The sequence below is a fragment of the Lupinus angustifolius genome, chromosome LG06, assembly GCF_001865875.1.
Source record: "Lupinus angustifolius cultivar Tanjil chromosome LG06, LupAngTanjil_v1.0, whole genome shotgun sequence".
Classification (NCBI taxonomy): domain Eukaryota; kingdom Viridiplantae; phylum Streptophyta; class Magnoliopsida; order Fabales; family Fabaceae; genus Lupinus; species Lupinus angustifolius.
Window position 1 is genome coordinate 7,831,907 of NC_032014.1, and position 20,658 is coordinate 7,852,564.

Genomic DNA, 20,658 nt, shown 5'->3' on the forward strand with positions numbered 1-20,658 from the left:
AAACTTTTTCTTAAACAAATTTAGATAATATAATATATATATATATATATATATATATATATATATATATATATATATATATATATATATATATATAGTAGTATGATCCAATGTGTTTACCCGTTTAAAAAAGAAGAAACAAAGCATATATCTAAAAGTGTGGTTTGATGTGTACGCATGCTTAAAAGTTTTTTTTAATATGCTAACACACCTCCTTCAAAAAAAATAATATATATATATATATATATATACATTTATATTTAACCCAAACAATTAGATTACATTTTTTTATATAATTCCACCTTAATTACATATATATAATACTATCTATATTAAAAATAAAACAATATAAAAATTAATATGTAACATAATTAAATATACCAGTTTATTAGGCTAAAGATACAATTTAAATAACATACTTATTTAGGTAACAGATTTTTAAAAAAGAGTTTTATCATATGATTTGTTTATAAAAAAAACTTACCTAATCTATCGATTAAAAAAGTGTGATGTCCCTCATACACTATATAATAGGCCTTACCGGCCTAACCTTTTCCACCTTTAACCATTACCCAAAACATCGCGCCTTTTTCTCTTCCCACCTTCTTTCTCATACTCTCAAACCCCACAACCATATTTCTCATATCAACCTCGGTAAGCATTCCCTTTTCTCTTTTCAATCGTCACTCTTTCGCATTCTCCATATATTTTATTTATCGTTTTTCATTTGCTTTGCCTTTTTATTTTTTCTAGTTTCTATTCTGACTTATTTTATTTTAGTAACAATCTGTATATTCTTTTGGTGCTAATGATTCCTCGTTCGATTACGCAATGTGATAGTTTATTTTTTAGGTTAGCGATTGAGATAAAAAAATAGTTATCGGAATAGAATAATAAATTATAAACCGAAAAAAGAAGTTTAGGTCTGGTTTGTTTGATATATTAATCAGATTTGGACTGGGAAACACGATTTTGTGTTAGGATGAATGCAATATATGATTTGTTTTTTGTGCAAGGAAAAAAATATATAAAAGTTTCGAAATACTAAAATTGAATAGAGCATATCCTGGAACTGGTACTGTTCGATTCATAATCAGCCGTTATAAAACGGTTACTGGTGGTTTTGTTTTGAATAATGAATTTTAAGAGTAATTTAATAAAAACTGTTAGAATCCGAAGAGTTTTACCTCATTCTAACTGTCTTGTCAGTGTTGATTCATTATATCAATATCTGTAAATAATCATAACTATGGAATTTAACAATTATGCTTAGCTGAAACTTGAAAGAGATTTGTCATGTGATTATATTTATGCTATGCAATCTGTCATGTTTATATTATAGTGTGGGTCATTGTATAGTAAAGGTATTCATGGTGTTCTATAATAAGTACAACGATGCTGATGGAAGAGATCCAGATTTTGGTGCAATATTTATGTTGAATAGTGCCACGAAAAGAGAATGTTTCAAGAGGAGATTATTCAGTCTCCCATTATCTGAAATCCAGTTTGTAGAACAGGTTAAAGCCGGAATGATTTTGTTTCTATTCGAATATGAGAAAAAACACCTTCATGGTGTCTTCAAGGCTACATGTGATGGAGCCATGAATATTGTACCTAATGCCTTCTGTTCGTCAGGGAAGCAATTCCCTGCTCAGGTATGAATCCCCTACACATTTCTCAATTTTAATGACGGGGCCTTTTTTGAGAAAATTCGTAACTAAGTTCTTCACCGGAATTATTATCCACTTTCAGTTTTTAGTTTAGTCACTGAATTATATGCATGACCTAGTCTCTGAATTGTGTACCAGCTTAGTCCTTTCTTGTATCTCACTTGATAAGATTTTTGTAAATTCTTGACTGCTATTTTTCTCATTTCTTCTGATTCTGAGTGCAAGAATGCAATTCTCTTACTTTGATTAATATCATCATCTCACTTTCTCAACGATATTCTTTAGGTTAAGTTCACTGAGATTTGGCATTGTGAGCCACTCCCGGAAAGGTTATTCCGTGATGCCATTAGAGAGAATTATTTTTCATCGAAAAGTTCAACTTTGGGCTATCCGAAAAGCAGGTATATACATGGCGAGATTTTAACAAAACGTGGAAGTTTATATTGCATATTTTTCCACTAATCTATTTTTTGAGCTGTTGTGTAGGTCTATAAACTTCTATATTTGTTCAGTAAGAGAATGCTAGAACATGAGGTTCCTAGGCCAACCATTTCTGGCCGAAACTCCACAAGTCCGTCTGATAAAATTAGAGTTGACAATGATGACAACTTATCAGTGAGAGATAGGTTAATGAGTGAAGATCTGAGAAAAAATGGTCCAAGAATGTTATTTTCAGTTCATAGTCCTGGTACATATCATTCCAATGTTAATCCATCTGTCTATTACAGTGAGCCCTTTTTTGAACCTGATTGTTTGGTTCAAAATCAGATCAGGCCAAACTCTTGTATGATTCACCCAATTGAGGCACGAATCCCAAAGAATACTTGTGCAACACGTGGGGATGTGATTTCTAGGAGCACCTTTCTGTACGATCCGGATGTTCCTGGTTTAAATTTTAGTCAGCCATCATCTACTAAAATTAATAATTGTTCAAGGTCAAGTGAAGAAAGTGCTTGTCCTTCAAACAATTGCAGTTGGAATTCTCTGGGCAATGATGCAAGTCTAATGCATATGGAACTGAAAGACGTGAACAGAGGCAGTCATGTTGGTTATGGTTTTCCAAATCGTGACCAATATGGTAGTCACAGGGACCAAATGCCTTTTAATGCCACTCGGAATTCCAATCACTTTGCATCCGAATCTGTTATGTATGAGTCTGGTAATAGCCCTCCTTCTTTGAAGTCTTCACCAGCTCATATCCCTCTAGATTATAGTGTCAGGGTTGATGACCCCCCTTCTTCTATGTTCCATAATTACAAAGTATGTGCTCCTCGGAATTATGACCAGCTTGCAGCAGAATCTGTTATATACGAGGCTGATAAGTGCATTCCTTCCTTAAAGTTTTCATCCCCTCCTGTCCATCCTCTGGATATTAGTGGTGGGGTACATGAACCCTTTTCTTCCTTGTTCCATAATTACAGATCAATCGAATATCGGAATTCGGATCAGATGGCAGCAGAGTCTATTCCATATGTGACTGGTGGTAACATTCCTTCATTGAAGTCTTCACTGACTCCCGACTATCCTCCAGTTAGTAGTGACAAAGAACATGAGCCCTTTTGTTTTATGTTCAATGATTACAAATCATGTGTAGGCAATGATGCTCATCCCATAGCATTACCAGAATATCAGGGCTACGAGATGACATCACAGAAGAACAACCCTGGCATTCCTTCGGAAAATGTGGGTCATTCTCAAGTCCAATATGATCATCCATTAATTCATGGATATAATAGTGAATTGTATGGGAATCCTAAAAATAATAAATCTGGTCATCCAAAGCGAAAAGGTAGTGTGTTTTCTCGTTTATCCATGGTGCAGGATGTTAGGAAGCAAAATAATGATAATGCTCAGACTGAGGAATATTATTTGGATACTGCAGTTGATGAAGTGATGCAAATCGCTCACCAGTGTCATTGCCAGTGGCTGGCAAAAAGAAACCCAATGTCATTGGTTAAGCGCAACAATGCTGAAAATTTGAAGGACAGAACTAAAGTTGTTACCTCGAGAATGAAGAATGATTGCTTTGAAAAATGTAAGTATGGAATTTACTCCTGCAAGTGAAGGCAATACAAATGAAACAACTGAAGAGACACCTTTTGTGGATTTCAAGCGTCGAAGCAAAGTGAGGAATCTTGGTGATGGAAATGAGATCAGAAGCACGAACCAGAGTGAAAAAAGTGAGAATTTGGTGCTTGTACCACAAAAGAGAAGAAAGTTGATCCGTCCAAATTTCAGCAAGAGCACAACTTCTGATGACAAAGGCATTGATCTGGGTGCACCTCAAAATTTAGATGGATGTCATGAAAGTTTGAATCTTACGGATGTGAGTGAAAGCTGCTGCTCTTTGGTTCATATCAAGAATAACATTAAAACCGACACTGAAGTACAAACCTTCAGTCATAAAAAACATTCTGAAGATAAGAGTACAAGTCTTGCCAGGGGATATGTCTGCAGTGAAGGAGGAGGAAAAGCGAGAGATGACGCTGTTACTGCATCTAATAATGGATCAGAATGTCCGGAGAAAATAAACAACCAGTGTGCTTTTTCATCAGCCTCTTGCAAAGACAAGACTAATCATATCAAGAACATGGAAACATTGATTTCAGATTGTCAAGAAACTTTTGTAGATAAAGTCAATGGTGGTAGAGGCGTTAACACTGAAGAAGCGATGCCAAAAGCTGACAACTCCTCATTTACTAGTGAAGTTAAAGATAGTCCTAACTGTTTGCAGAACCCTGGTTATGAAATGGCTCCCATTGAAACCAGTCATGTCAAAGAAGGCTTGGGTTTGGACGGTATAAAATCAGTAGGAAAAGAAGCTGAATCACTGCATTCAATTTGTCAAGAGCATTAAGTAGATTAGACCTTATGTGCTGGCATAGGTATTAATACTGAAATAGCCTTGTCCATGGCTACTTCTCTACAGAACTCATCATAATTTTTGAATTGCAACTTTTTGTTATATCAATGGTAGGCCTTTTTATGAAGCATCATGGTATAAAGTCTGAAGTTCTAGGCACTTATTGTTCATATTCATATGTGCAGCAGGGATCAAATTTGTCACGGGTTGGCTCACAAGATAGGTTTTTCCCTTCTTTTTTGACATGGTGAGCTCATGTAATTTAAAAATATTTGAATCCAATCACTTTCCATTATAACTCTAAGCTATTCTTTCTCACTCTCAACCTTTACCATCAACTATCATCCACATGAGAGGAAGGTTGCAATGGTAGTTCTCCCTCATCTATCATCATAAATAGGTTCTTGTTTCCACTTAAACATCATTGAAATTATTCTATAGAATAATCTCACTTATTTGGTGAAAGAATGCTATTAAATAAATCGAAAATCATATAATACCCAATTTATTTTACATTCGATAATTCTGTCATGTATTTTTATATTTATACAACATGTTTATAAAAAAACTTCGTTTTAACTAAATTGTACATATTAATAAAATTGATTGTTTTCTTGATTTTTCAAAAGATTATGAAATCATAATTTTATGTATAGGGGATGGTGCCATTGTTAATGACCGTAATTAAGTATACTACAATAAAATCTGTGGTTAAAAATATTATTATTTTTGTAGTACCATTTATATTTGTCTTCACAATATAAATAAGATAGTTTATATAGATTTTAAAAAGGGATGAATGATTTGTATAATTTTACTAAATTTTAGGTAGCAGTATAATTCACTCTATATTTAATTATCTCCATGTTTGTAAAATTCATTTTCAGAGAAAGTTTATTCTGGAGAGTGAACATTACTCCAAAACAGATCTAGTTTTTCCGTTGGTGGAAGGAGGGACTAAAATTGAATATTTGGAAAATAATCATTATAACCGATAAATTTATCTCATCTTCCCATTTTTACTCACCAGAATAATAAGCCCTCCCCATTTCTCAATAATAATAATAATCTTTCAGATCCCAAAATGGTTCAAACATCAAACCCTCCCCATGATCATGAAAATCAAGCATTGGTGCTGAAATCAGCAACAATTTCAAGGCTCATAGTGTTAACCCTAACTATCATATACCGTATTCTAGTTTCCCCTTACGACACCTCTGCGCCCTTAAACCCTCCATGCCTCACACCCAACAACATCAACAACAACAACAACAACAACAACAACAACACTCTTCCCATTTCTCCCCGCGTCGCTTCCGCCATCGAAAACGGCGTCGTTTGGGACTCTGTCTATTTTGTCCGCATTGCTCAGTGTGGCTATGAATATGAACAAATCTACGCCTTCTTACCCCTTCTTCCTATTTCAATTTCATTCTTCTCTCGCACAGTTTTCGCAGTCTTTGTTCCCTTCATTGGTCATAGAGCTGTTCTCGCTTTGTCTGGTTATGTTATCAACAATCTCGCTTTTGTCTTTGCAGCTCTATATTTTTACAAGTGAGTCACTCTTCTACTGTTAGGTTTTAAATTAACGCGGTCGGGGTGGCAGTTAAACCTGTAATCGTGAATTGTAGCTGTAATTGTTGTTGCAAATCGCAATTTAAAACTCGTTGAGTTTGAACCACGTTAATTTTATGTGTTTTCACTTTGTCTGCAATAGGAAAGTTTATTTGGTGTTATTTGTGATAGAAAAACACCATTCAAGTTTAAGGGAAATTTTTTCTACGTAGAGATTTTCAATGTTGCACGTTACTGATAGTTTTGTGCTTTTAAGAGGACAACAAAAGAAACTCAATGCAACATAGATGAAAATGTTGCGCAGGATGAGTTGCTACACTAGACAATATATGATTAAAAATGAATGCATCGTAGAGAAAATTGTGATAGCAGCCATTGTAGAAATGGTGTTAAAATCTCACCTTATTTTTCAGTGTATGTGGAGGAGACCTACAAAACCTCAAATAAGGAGAGTAGATCAAATCAAGGGTAATCCAATTCCAATAGTTAGAGGAAAAGGAAGCCTCATAAAAGAAGTAGATCAAACAGAGGGTGGCCCTATAGGGACAGGGATACTGAAAAAACTATAAGCAAAACCATTAAGAGTGGTTTATGTGTAAAAAGATTCTCTATAGACACAGATTACAATGGATAATTTTGGAATCGTTTGACTAATGTAGCCACCCCACAGTGGGTAAAGGCTTCATTGTTGTTATCTACAATTGAGATATAGTTGAAGATACTGCATTTTAGCACATTATCAGTATAGTGTTATGTTGGAAAAAATTTCAATGATTGTTGTTATTGTGGCTGAAACACTTACAGACTTTCCACGATTATCTTGAAGGACCATGGAATAGCACTGCAGGCTACGATTTTGTTCTGCTTTAATCCCGCCTCTATATTTTATTCATCAATGTAATGTTCTCCTTATCATTTTTGTATTTAATTATTTATTATTCTGTAGCTTGGATATTGATTTAACTCTTCTTTTCTAATTTGTAATTGCAGATACTCAGAGAGTTTATATTCTCTTCTTTCTTTTGGAGGAATGTACTACTTTGTATCTGGTGGAAGTAATTTATCTGTTATTTTTCTGGCTCTCTCTGGTTGTGCAAGGTCCAATGGGGTGCTGAATGCTGGCTATCTCTGTTTTCAGACTATGCATCAGGCTTATGATGCTATGTTCCAGAGAAAGCGTGTTATTGTGAGTCCCTTCTTTATGTAGTTCATGATAAGAGTGACTATATTTTTGCCCTTGAGAAAGGATTTTCAAAGCATAGTTGGAATCTGTCATTTGCGTACAGTCATTCTTTTCAAATGCATTTGTATACTTATAAATGAACTATGCACTGTATCGATTTTAGATTAAAATCTTTTCTTTTACCATAATAACTCTGTTGTGTAAACCTGAGAAATACATCCACTGCTGTACTTGTTTATTAATTTTTTATTTTGCTCAACTTACTGAGTCCTTTTTTACCTGAGTCAAAGTATTGTTACTTGTACAAGAAAACAACCTTTTTATGGGTTTGGTTTTGTGAAAGAACTGTCTTAGGCACTGTGTTGCAGCATTACTGATGTAAAGGTTGATATTTTATGGTGAAAGAGAGGGTGTTAACTGGTCAGTCATCAATAATGTACATGCATCTAGATTTTACTAGTTCAAGAAGTGTATTGCTTCTTGATTATTTGGAAGGTTTGATGCTAACTTTTTTGGAAATGATAACGTATGCATGTGATATTAGGGATGGAAGGGGAGGAGAAGGGGTGGGGTGTAATATTATATGCTATAAAAACAGAAGAAAAATCAGGTTTTAGGGTTCTTTGCAGTTGTGGTATTGTGGAATTTTCTTACAACTGATAGGTCATAGAGGAAGCCTGGAAGGGGTCATACATAAGATAGTATATCCCCCACTAATTTTGGTCTTAACTTTCTGCTATAGAAATATCTGTAGACTTGGACCTGGACAAAGCTCTAGTAGTTAGGTCAGAGATAGATGTTCTAGGATTTGTTTCCATATCAACTGGAAAAAAAAAGTATTCAGACATTGTTACTTTGTATTATGAACTGGCATTCTTGATTGATTCTTTATGCCATTTCGCCAGTTGGCATTGCAGATTGTTATTGCGGGAGCTATACGAAGTGCATTTATTTTTGCTCCGTTTATAGCTTTCCAAGCTTATGGGTATTACAACATGTGTGTTGGACGATCTCCTGTTGAACTAAGGCCTTGGTGCAAGGCCAAAGTACCGTTGCTTTACAATTACATACAAAGTCATTATTGGTATGTCCATTCATTTTGCTATTGGTTGAATTATGGTAGCCTGCGCACCCTATTTCAATATTTCTTAAAAGTATAGTCTATAAAGTTGGATGTGAAAATATTTAGATGGTCCAGTGAACTTGTTAATTTCTGATTGTACAGGGATGTAGGCTTCTTGAGATATTTTCAGGTTAAACAGTTGCCTAATTTTCTTCTTGCAACCCCAATACTGTCTCTGGCACTTTGTTCAGTTGTCCATTATGCTAAGTTGAGGCCTCAGATATTTTTCTCGCTGGGTTTTCAAACTTCTACTGAAGAAAAGAGCTGTGGAGTTGTGTTTTTATCAGATGATCTCTCAAGGTCCAAAGTAGCTGGCACTGTGGAGAAATCCTCTGTCAGGGTAGAAGGTATAATAATTCTCAAACAGATGATTGTGTTTTGCAATTGTTGCATGCTTGGGATTGCATTGCTGTGTGATGAGTGATGCTTATTATATTTCTGATTTGGGTTTCACAATTAAACCCACTCTGATCATTTCTATGTACCGTGGTGCTACTTCTGTTTCATTTTTTTGTCATTCCTATAGGGTGATCTGTACAGTTGTAAGCTATTTCAGTTACTTAAATTTTTATAGTTATAAGCTGTCTCAATTCCTTAATCCATTGTTCTCTATTTCTTATAAGCATATCTAATTATCTTGCACATTGGTTATATAGTCATTCATTCATTAGGTTTTGCTATAATTGCAACTATAACATCATCCACACTTCTGTAACAGAAAATTTCCATCTTACTAGGAGAAAGAAGTTGATGAAAGGGGATAAGGTTGAGATTCCCATAGAATCTGAGCCAGCAGCCAGGCCAGGATACTTGTCTGCCTCGGTTCTCCCATTTGTATTGCACTTGGGATTCATGGCAGGAACTGCTTTCTTTGTCATGCATGTACAGGTTAGTGTCAATTGCCTATTTGACTTTTGCTTCTGATTATCATGTTAAAAATATGAGAAACTGGCCACTGTCAACTTGAACTTTTGCGTATTCTTCATATGATTCACGGAGACCTGTACTTGCTAGGAGTGAAATTGTGGAGGTGATAAATATGGTAATGAACATGGACATAGAATTTAGACACTGAGAAGTGTAGATTCATCTTTCATTTTTATTCATCCATTTTATGACTTCTCACTTAGATTCTTACCAACCTTGCCTTTTGTCAATTTCTGTCGAATATTTTTTGCACTTAACTGTATTAATTGTTATGAGAGCTCATGGGAATATTTGGTTATTGACATATGGCAGGTTGCAACTCGTTTCTTGTCTGCTAGCCCTCCTATCTATTGGTTTGCTTCATATATGATGAGACATCATGCAAAATGCTTTAGATGGGGATACATGATTTGGGCATACTCTGCACTTTATATTTTCCTTGGCAGCTTACTTTTTTCAAACTTCTATCCTTTTACTTGATAAGAAGATAGATGGTTTTCCTTGAAAACTCTAGGTCATTTTTCTTCATGCACCGGTGCAGAGACTCATCATACAAAGTACTGCTTCTGACTTGCAGATTCTGTTGGTTACTTAGTCCATTTGGTGTTCTCTAACAGGTTTCTTCATTTTGTGTTTGTAAAGATCGTTTGCAAGTTCATTTTTGAAGGGGGACAACAGGAAATTGAAGGCTTGAGAACTCTCCTACTAGCATATTTCATGATCCTACTCCTTTCTATTCTCTCATGTGGCTTCCAAAAAACCATCTCATAAACATACCCTAAATGATTAACTTAATCAAACATTTTTCTTGTAATTTTCACTCTTGTTTATTAGTTTTTTTAAGTTTAACATCCCTTCCTTTCCAATGAATAGATTTATGCTACAAAACTTTGTAATTTATGCTACAAATTGTTTAACTTAATTATTCCCTTTTTATTTAAAAAATTACACTTGTTTCTCATACATGGATAGTCACTGTAATGTATATATAAAAATAAAAGAGTTTTTTGTATGTTTAAAAAAAGGAGGAATTGTTTGTGTAATTTTACTAAAATGTGTCGGTGTAATTTACACTTCTTCAAGAAGGTGGATCAATTTCTTTTTCCATATTTGCTCCCAACTGCTTTCAACCTATTCATGCGGTTGTCCTCCAATATTAGTTATCAACCTATGGCCAAAATAGAAAGAGCGAGGGAAACCTATGCATTAAATTTAATATTTCAACTACAGATATGATAAACATGGTCTATTGTGGATGGAGAAGATAAATATTGAAAGAATTTTACATGATTGAGTAAATCTTTCTAACTCTATTCAATTATGTTGAGGTTCAGTGTGACTTTTGAATATTAAAGGTCTCAAATAAGATAATTGTATGATTAGATGATGTTAAATATGATTTGTAGAAGATATGGTCATAGGGAAATGGAAAATGAATGATGATGAAGCGCCACAAGCAAAGGATTCTTGATAAACCAATGAAGTCCATCACAAGTGTGAATACTCAGTTTTGTTCGGCCCAAAATACATTTTCAAAAAATTGTAAACAAATAAAAATGTTTTTTGGCTTAATGACCTCACAATATATTTCAAATTTGAATTTTGAGAAGGATTTTAATTAAACCCATTAGCATTTAATGAATTTTATTTCATTTCCCTCCCGATAATTTGTTTCTAAAAATAAAATAGATTGATAAATAGAATATTTAATAATTCTATGATATCATAGATTCAACCTATATTCGTTTTATTTTTAAAGAGAATTTTAAGATGATTATTAAAGGATTTAATGATCACTTATTAACTAAAATCATGCTTAATAAAATGCATCATGAATAAATAATACTAATGTGGTAAAAATAAGAAAATAGAAAAATTATTTCACGACTCTACAAAATAATTTTTTTTATAAGAGTTGAACGCAAATCTAATTTTTTAGAGTTAAAAAAATATTTTAGACTTCTCAAGAATTATTTATTCATGTTCTAAATAACATGTTTTTAAAGTGTCCCAAAAAAATAATATATATTTAAATGCAAGTTAATTTCAAAATTCGAAATTTTTAAGACCATAATAACTGGAATTTTGCTTTTGATTGTATTATTTGAAGGTGCAAATCCTATGTTGAAAACTAGTTAACAAATTGACTAGACATAAAAAATTGCATTAAAAAGTAATTGAATCATGTTTTAATTACTAATTGTGGCCTTGGTTTTCTAGAGTGTATAACAATTTAGCCACATGCAAAAATCAACATTAAGTAGTGACTGAGATCAAATTTTAATTGAGGGTTACTAAGGAAATAAAATCAAGTTTCAAGGTTGATTCTATGATTTAATGGGTAATTATTTTCTTCCATTTTTTCCACATTTCTTGGCTATAAAAAGAGAAGGCCACATAATGAGAAAAGGGGATTCACAGTTAGATACAAAATACATAGATAAAAAGTTTCACAAAGAGAGAAAAGGCAATACATATTGAAAAACGTGTTACAAAGAGAGAAAGAAAAACTACAGAAAAAATAATAAAGAATAGCCTCAATTTCTATGCCAAGAGGGAGAGAGGATATTCTATAATTTTATAATCATCCTCTTTTTCTTCATCTATTACTTGTGATGTTCTAGAATTTTCACTCATGTGCTTATTTGATTTGGACAGCTTGAATGTGCCTTGATAGGGAAGGATTCAAGTAAAATGCTTGAAAAGGAAAGCTCATAATTGCTTACGTCTTCATGTTTTTGGCTGTGAGTTTGAATTCATATTTGAATGAGTTGATTGGCTTTTGTTCCTTGCAAATCTGAATTGAAGAGGTGAAGATTACCTAATAATTCACACGCCTCCTTTGAACGAAAAGCCTTGATTACTTGTCTTTCTTGGATGATTCTTGAATACTTTGAATGAGACTTGATTTCTTGCCTTCCTAGAATGAGCTTGGACTTGAATGCATTGAATACTTGAATTTGAATGCTGAAAATATTTTTATCTTCACCTTCTATTTGAATTCTTTGATCCATGCCAAGTTCTTCATTTACTCCTCGGCTGGTTGGAAACTTGCCTTATTAGTCCTTCTTCACGCCATATTGAACTTGGAAATCATGTATTCAAATTCGGTTCACTCATGTGCTTATTTTCCTTATTCTTGTCACACTAGGTTATCAAAAATCGATTTTCCTAAATTTATTGGGGATAATGTAAAAGAACGGTTTTACCAATGTGAGACATGATTGATGATACTCCTGAAGAATTTAAAGTCAAATTGGCTATATTATTCATTTTGAAAGGAATGCATTAAAATGACATCATGCGTATGTGAAGTCACTATGGAATTCATTGCCTAGTTGGGGGAGTATGCGAAGGTAATCATGGAAATGTTTGGTGAAGTCTGTGATGATCATATGACTGAGTTAATGCAGTTGAGGCAGAAGGGTCAATTAGATTGAACCTTCCAACAAAATATACCTTGAGCTATTTTTTAGGGAGTTATGCGGTGCAAATGATGGTGAGGATGTTCCAACCACAATCACTGAGAAAGACTTTTGCGTTGGCTAAACTATATAAGTCTTTCCATAGTAGTACTACAAGTTGGGTTGACATTAAAAGTCAAACCATCAATGACACAAAGGGCTGGGACTTAAACCAAGTGCAGAACCAGAGCAGACAAAACCAAAAACAAGGTTTACAAAGAACTTATCTCCAACTTTTATGAATGAGAGAAGGACTAAAGGGTTATGCTACTTTTGTGATGAACCTTATTCACCAGAGCATAGGTTATCACATAAGAAATTGCAAATCCACCTATTGGAAGTGGAGGATGCACATGATGAAGGTCAGGGATTGATGAGTGCCAATGAGAAGGTAAAAGAGCAATTTGATGAGTCTCAAATTTCGGTTAGTGCCTTAAGTGGAGTCCCAGATTTCAGAACTATGAGAATCATAGGGAAATATCACAAGAAGTCATTGCATATACTGATTGACATGGCCAAATAGATGGGATGCAAGATTGATGACTTACAACCCTTAATGGTCACAGTGGCAGATGGAACCAAGGTGCAGATTTCTCATGTGGTGAGGCACTTTAGTTGGATCATACAAAACACTGCATTCACCTTGGATGTTATGCTAATTCCATTAGGATGTTGCATGTGGTTTTAGGGGTCGAATGGTTGGTTACATTGGGGGATATCACGTAGAATTTTGACAAATTATCTGGGGATAATGTAAAAGAACGGTTTTACCAATGTGAGACATGATTGATGATACTCCTGAAGAATTTAAAGTCAAATTGGCTATATTATTCATTTTGAAAGGAATGCATTAAAATGACATCATGCGTATGTGAAGTCACTATGGAATTCATTGCCTAGTTGGGGGAGTATGCGAAGGTAATCATGGAAATGTTTGGTGAAGTCTGTGATGATCATATGACTGAGTTAATGCAGTTGAGGCAGAAGGGTCAATTAGATTGAACCTTCCAACAAAATATACCTTGAGCTATTTTTTAGGGAGTTATGCGGTGCAAATGATGGTGAGGATGTTCCAACCACAATCACTGAGAAAGACTTTTGCGTTGGCTAAACTATATAAGTCTTTCCATAGTAGTACTACAAGTTGGGTTGACATTAAAAGTCAAACCATCAATGACACAAAGGGCTGGGACTTAAACCAAGTGCAGAACCAGAGCAGACAAAACCAAAAACAAGGTTTACAAAGAACTTATCTCCAACTTTTATGAATGAGAGAAGGACTAAAGGGTTATGCTACTTTTGTGATGAACCTTATTCACCAGAGCATAGGTTATCACATAAGAAATTGCAAATCCACCTATTGGAAGTGGAGGATGCACATGATGAAGGTCAGGGATTGATGAGTGCCAATGAGAAGGTAAAAGAGCAATTTGATGAGTCTCAAATTTCGGTTAGTGCCTTAAGTGGAGTCCCAGATTTCAGAACTATGAGAATCATAGGGAAATATCACAAGAAGTCATTGCATATACTGATTGACATGGCCAAATAGATGGGATGCAAGATTGATGACTTACAACCCTTAATGGTCACAGTGGCAGATGGAACCAAGGTGCAGATTTCTCATGTGGTGAGGCACTTTAGTTGGATCATACAAAACACTGCATTCACCTTGGATGTTATGCTAATTCCATTAGGATGTTGCATGTGGTTTTAGGGGTCGAATGGTTGGTTACATTGGGGGATATCACGTAGAATTTTGACAAATTATCTATGGAATTTTCTGTGCAAGGTAGAAGGCATGTCATAAGGGGTTCTTCTCAATTGGGGTGTAAGACTGTAAAACATCAGCATATGGAGAAGGTCGTGAAGGGTGTGCAATTATTAGCAACCCCTCTTCAGCACAAACTTGGATCATTGATAATTGCACACCCTTCACGACCTTCTCCATATGCTGATGTTTTACAGTCTTACACCCCAATTGAGAAGAACCCCTTATGACATGCCTTCTACCTTGCACAGAAAATTCCATAGATAATTTGTCAAAATTCTACGTGATATCCCCCAATGTAACCAACCATTCGACCCCTAAAACCACATGCAACATCCTAATGGAATTAGCATAACATCCAAGGTGAATGCAGTGTTTTGTATGATCCAACTAAAGTGCCTCACCACATGAGAAATCTGCACCTTGGTTCCATCTGCCACTGTGACCATTAAGGGTTGTAAGTCATCAATCTTGCATCCCATCTATTTGGCCATGTCAATCAGTATATGCAATGACTTCTTGTGATATTTCCCTATGATTCTCATAGTTCTGAAATCTGGGACTCCACTTAAGGCACTAACCGAAATTTGAGACTCATCAAATTGCTCTTTTACCTTCTCATTGGCACTCATCAATCCCTGACCTTCATCATGTGCATCCTCCACTTCCAATAGGTGGATTTGCAATTTCTTATGTGATAACCTATGCTCTGGTGAATAAGGTTCATCACAAAAGTAGCATAACCCTTTAGTCCTTCTCTCATTCATAAAAGTTGGAGATAAGTTCTTTGTAAACTTTGTTTTTGGTTTTGTCTGCTCTGGTTCTGCACTTGGTTTAAGTCCCAGCAATGGCCTTTGTGTCATTGATGGTTTGACTTTTAATGTCAAACCAACTTGTAGTACTACTATGGAAAGACTTATATAGTTTAGCCAACGCAAAAGTCTGATTGTGGTTGGAACATCCTCACCATCATTTGCACCGCATAACTCCCTAAAAAATAGCTCAAGGTATATTTTGTTGGAAGGTTCAATCTAATTGACCCTTCTGCCTCAACTGCATTAACTCAGTCATATGATCATCACAGACTTCACCAAACATTTCCATGATTACCTTCGCATACTCCCCCAACTAGGCAATGAATTCCATAGTGACTTCACATACGCATGATGTCATTTTAATGCATTCCTTTCAAAATGAATAATATAGCCAATTTGACTTTAAATTCTTCAGGAGTATCATCAATCATGTCTCACATTGGTAAAACCGTTCTTTTACATTATCCCCCAATAAATTTAGGAAAATCGATTTTTGATAACCTAGTGTGACAAGAATAAGGAAAAGATTTCTCTTGCCTCTTTCCCCCTTCTGATTGGTAATGCTTTGATCTCCATGTCGAACTTTCCTCCTCCCGTGCTTCTGGAATAATTCTTTAACAAAATTGTTTAAAGACTCTCCTAAAGTTCTTTGTAAATAACCAGCCAACTCAACCAACTTCAACCTTTCAGAGATACGATTTTCAAGCCTTTCCTCCACCTCCCTTGCCGCTGCTTGCATACGTGTAGCTTCTGCCATGAATCCTCCCAAGAAATTTTTTTAGCTCTAGATACCAATTGTTATGGATGTAGGTGAATCGGGGAATTCTAATACGAATTCGGCAATTCCAAGAACAAGTAGAAATTCTTATAGAAATTCTCCAATCTGAAATTCTCTATCACTTCTATGCCTATCAGCCACTTGCTTCATTCTATTCTGTGCTCTCATGAGTTGGAATTTGAGAATTTTGAGCTTGAATTCTGGTCTGTGCTTCAATCATTACCAATAAGATAGTTCAAATTCTTCTTCTTTTCGATAAGAATTTCTACTTCTTGTTCCTAGAATTGCCAAATTCGTGTTAGAATTCCCTAATTCACCTACATCCATAACAATTGATATCTAGAGCAAATTTTTTTCCTAGGAGAATTCATGGCAGAAGCTACACATATGCAAGCAGCGGCAAAGGAGATGGAGGAAAGGCTTGAAAATCGCATCTCTGAAAGGTTAGAGTTGAAGTTGGTTGAGTTGGTTCTTTACAAAGAACTTTAGGAGAGTCTTTAAAGAAATTATGTTGAAGAATTGTTCCAAAAGCACGAGGAGGAGGAAAGTTCGACATGAAGATCAAAGCATTACCAATCAGAATGCGAAAATAGGCAAGATAAATTTTTTCCTTTCTTGCCACACCAAGTTATCAAAAATCGATTTTCCTAGATTTAGTGGGGATAATATAAAAGAAGGGCTTTACCAATGTGAGACATACTTTATGATTGGTGATACTTCTGAAGAATTTAAAGTCAAATTGGTTATTATGCATTTTAAAGAGAATGCATTAAAATGACATCATGCGTATGTGAAGTCACTGTGGAATTCATTGCCTGGTTGGGGGGAGTATGCGAAGGTAATCATGTAAATGTTTGGTGAAGCCTGTGAGGATCCCATGACTGAGTTAATGCAATTGAGGCAGAAGGGGTCAATTTGCAAGTAACATGAGGAGTTTGATGCAATCATTACTAGATTGGACCTTCCAGCAGAATATACCTTGAGCTGTTTTTTAGGGGTTGAAGAATGGGGTGCAAATGATGGTGAGAATGTTCCAACCACAATCAGTGAGGAATGCTTTGCATTGGCTAAACTATGAGTCTTCCACCAGAAAACCATTCATGTATTTAGTTGATATAGGATACAAAAACCAGTGTTGTTGGAACCGGACCGGACCGGACGGTTCGACCGGTCTGACCGCTGACCGGACTTGAAAACGGCTCTGGTTTGCCGTCTTAACCGAATGAGAGTTGGACCGCTTTGAACCGGAAAAAAATCCGGTCCGACCATGTTAAACCCGGTTAAACCGGATTAACCCGGGAAGTAAACCGGACGGCTCACTTAAAAATAAAAAAAATGGGACAATATTCTAATATTTTGTTTTACTACGGTCCAGAAAAAGATAAAAAGGTATTATTTCAATATATTATACATAATTATTAATTATATAAAGTTTTACATTTATATATAACTATATATTTATAAATAAAAATTATTAATTATGTACAAAATCACCCGGTCAGACCGGACGGTTTAACCGTTTAAACCGGTTAAACCTAATACGGGACCTCTGCCGGTTTGATGTCCGGCTCGGGTTTCACAACACTGACAAAAACATAGCCGGAACTACCATGTTGCTAAATACAAGGCTGGAAAACACTCAACAAAAGTTGGAATGGCTCATAGGTAAAACAAAATGCGATCAAAGTAGAACAGGGTTGTGTGCCATGGCCACAATACTCAGGTTGTCACATAAAATCAGAGGAGTTTGATGCTTAAACTAAAGTTCTGAGAATAAGGATTCAATCTAGATAACTACTTGAGTAGCAAGGGCAAGACTTCTATATTCTACTTCTATACTAGATCTTGACACAGTTTGTTGTTTCTTAGACCACCATGTGACAATGTTTGGTCCAATGAATACACAAGTTTCAGAGATGGATTTTCTGTCATCTGGATCTGCAGCCCAGTCTGCATCACAACAAGCTATAATTGAAAGAGGGATGAAAGTAGCAGATGGTCTAATATGCAGACCAAAGGAAGTAGAGCCATCTAGTAATCCATTGAGAAACACATTATTGACATCCAATTATTCTAGAGGCCATTGATATATAACAGCAAGAGTAAGAAGGATTCTAATTATGATAGGCTTAACCACAGGTGAAAAAGTTTCAGTATAGTCTACACGAGGTTGTTGATGAAATCCTTTAGCTACAAGCCTAGCCTTGTATCTATTTAATGAACCATCAGCATTTTCTTTTACTCTAAATACCCATTTGCAACCAATAGCCTGTTTATGAGAGGGAAGAGGAACCAGAGACCATGTTTCTAACTTGATTAGAGCATCAAATTCTTCTTGCACAACCTTTTGCCAAACTGGATCACCAAGGGCTTCTTTGACAGTTGTAGGTTCATTTTGAACTAAAAGTGCCTTGAGAACCTCTCTAGGGACTAGAGATTTGTCAATCCCAGCCTTAGACCTTGTAACCATAGGATGAGATGGTACTAAAGCAGTATTGTTGTTAGTGATGGAATGATCATTAAGTTCTTGGTCAGATGATAAAACAAAGAGACTCTGAGATGTGAGAGAAGGTTAACTAAGGGAAGATATTGAATGTGAGTTTGTTGAGTGGGAAGAAACATTAACAAGTAAGGAAATGGAGAGAAAATGTGATGGTGAGAGAGATTGTGTAGATGTCAAGGGAGACAAGTATGAAGAAGTAAATTTGGGAATAAATCTATGAGTGACAGATGTGGTTGATGAAGGAGACACATGTGGCTGACTGTTTGGTGTGATTAAGTCAGAGGCATAGGGAAAAAACATTTTCATTGAAGACAACATCTTTTGAGATATAAAGTCTACCCTCTTTTGACAAACACTTGTACCCCTTGTACATGGAAGAATAACCCAAGAATGTGCATTGAGATGATTTTAACTGTAATTTGTGATTGTTATAGGTCTTAACAAAGGAAAACATGCACAACCAAAGTCTTTTAGAAAGATGTAGCTAGGGTTTGTGTTGTACAAGAGAAAATAAGGGGATTTATTTTTGAGAGAAGGTGTGGGAAGTCTGTTTATAAGATAAACAACAGTGATAAAAGTATATTCCCAGAAGGTTAGAAGTAGATTAGTATGAGTTAATAAAGCTAACCATGTTTCAACAATATGTCTGTGTTTTCTTTCGACAACCCCTGTTGATGGTGAGTAAGAGGACAAAAGACTTTATGATTAATACCCTAGAGTAGTGAGATACCTAGTAAAAGTTTTGAACTCCCCACCCCAATCACTTTGGACAGCCTTAACTGATTTGTGAAATTGAGTGTTAACCAGTTTCAAGAAATGTTGAAAGACATGGAGAGTAGTAGATTTTTGTTGAAGTAAATAAATCTAAGTATGTCTAGAATGAGCATCTATTATAGAAAAGTAGTATCTAAAGCCTGATTCAAAATACATAGGAGAGGGACCCCACAAATCCACATACAGAAGGTCAAACGGATTAGCATAAGTGTTTGTGGAAGGAAAAGATGGTATTCTGTGGGCTTTGGCACAACAACAAGCAGAACAGAAATCTGAAGCAATTTTATTTATTGAAAACATATTACAGTGAATCAATACATTTTTTACAGTTGCTTCATAAGCATGACCTAGCCTATAATGCGACAAAAGAAAGGAACTAGAGGACTGAAAACTACAGCTAATGCATTATTAGGACTGAAAACAGTAGAGGACTTTGCTTGGCCAGGCTTGGGAACCAAATTTGAAAATGCAGAGACCCTCTAAAGTGAGAGACCTTTGAAGCAAAACCTCATCAATACCCTGAGATTTAACAAGACAGTAGTCTATGAGACACTCATTAAGTTCTTTGTGATAGTGAGAACAAGCAATAGATTTTACAATGATAGACAAATAAGAGGATTAGAAGAGTTAAGATAGGTATTGCCACAACAAGAAATAGAAGCTTTAGAACCATTACCCATATAGATTTGGTCTGGTCCAAAACTCTCAGTATGTTCATGAAGTATGGTTGGATCTGCTGTTAGATGTTTGGTAGCCCCTGAGTCAGGATACCACATGGAAGCTTTGGAATTGTCATTACCAGTATGAGCATTCATAGCATAACCTTGACTCTGGGAGGGAAAAACTGAGCCATCAAAATGCATGTGTGAAGGATTTATGTGATAAGGAAATGAAGAATTTCCAGGTGCGAGGAGTTAGTAGCATAGCCTTGATGTTCATATTGTTGATGAGCCGTGTAATTTCTAGATGCATAAGCATGGGAAGAAGGCATGTTAGGTGCCATGATGATTGTCATAAGGAGCATAATAGTACCAGGACACATCATATCCTGGTCTTCTGCAATAGTCACAGAAATAACCACCAGATCGTGGTAAAACTCTACTAGAACGAGAGTTACGTCCACCACGCCTTCCTCCACACCCACTACATGAGTTAGGATAGAAACCAGTATGAGGGCTAGGTAAGAAACCTCCATAAGCAGTCTGAAATGAACGT

The 20,658-nt window shown here is 35.4% G+C and overlaps 1 protein-coding gene and 1 pseudogene across 2 annotated transcripts; both read left to right on the forward strand.

The window, feature by feature from the left end:
* On the forward strand, nucleotides 563-4,565 carry LOC109349494 (annotated as a pseudogene).
* Nucleotides 5,519-10,196, forward strand: LOC109349495 (GPI mannosyltransferase 2). 2 transcript variants are annotated; one of them, XM_019590317.1, is made up of 7 exons: nucleotides 5,519-6,087; nucleotides 6,913-7,005; nucleotides 7,099-7,294; nucleotides 8,209-8,375; nucleotides 8,517-8,761; nucleotides 9,133-9,302; nucleotides 9,654-10,196. In XM_019590317.1, exons 1-7 carry the CDS (start codon nucleotides 5,618-5,620, stop codon nucleotides 9,819-9,821), a joined length of 1,509 nt encoding a protein of 502 aa, XP_019445862.1. In that variant the 5' UTR covers nucleotides 5,519-5,617; the 3' UTR covers nucleotides 9,822-10,196. The 2 variants fall into 2 exon arrangements, with proteins under 2 accessions (XP_019445862.1, XP_019445861.1); XM_019590316.1 differs by having other exon boundaries at nucleotides 5,539-6,087; nucleotides 8,197-8,375; nucleotides 9,654-10,187.

Coding starts and splice junctions, on each gene's coding strand:
- LOC109349495 (XM_019590316.1), top strand. CDS start 5,618: ATGGTTCAAACATCAAACCCTCCCCATGATCATGAAAATCAAGCATTG. Junction 7,006..7,098: donor TCTATATTTTATTCATCAAT/GTAATGTTCTCC, acceptor TTGTAATTGCAG/ATACTCAGAGAGTTTATATT. Junction 9,303..9,653: donor TCTTTGTCATGCATGTACAG/GTTAGTGTCAAT, acceptor GACATATGGCAG/GTTGCAACTCGTTTCTTGTC.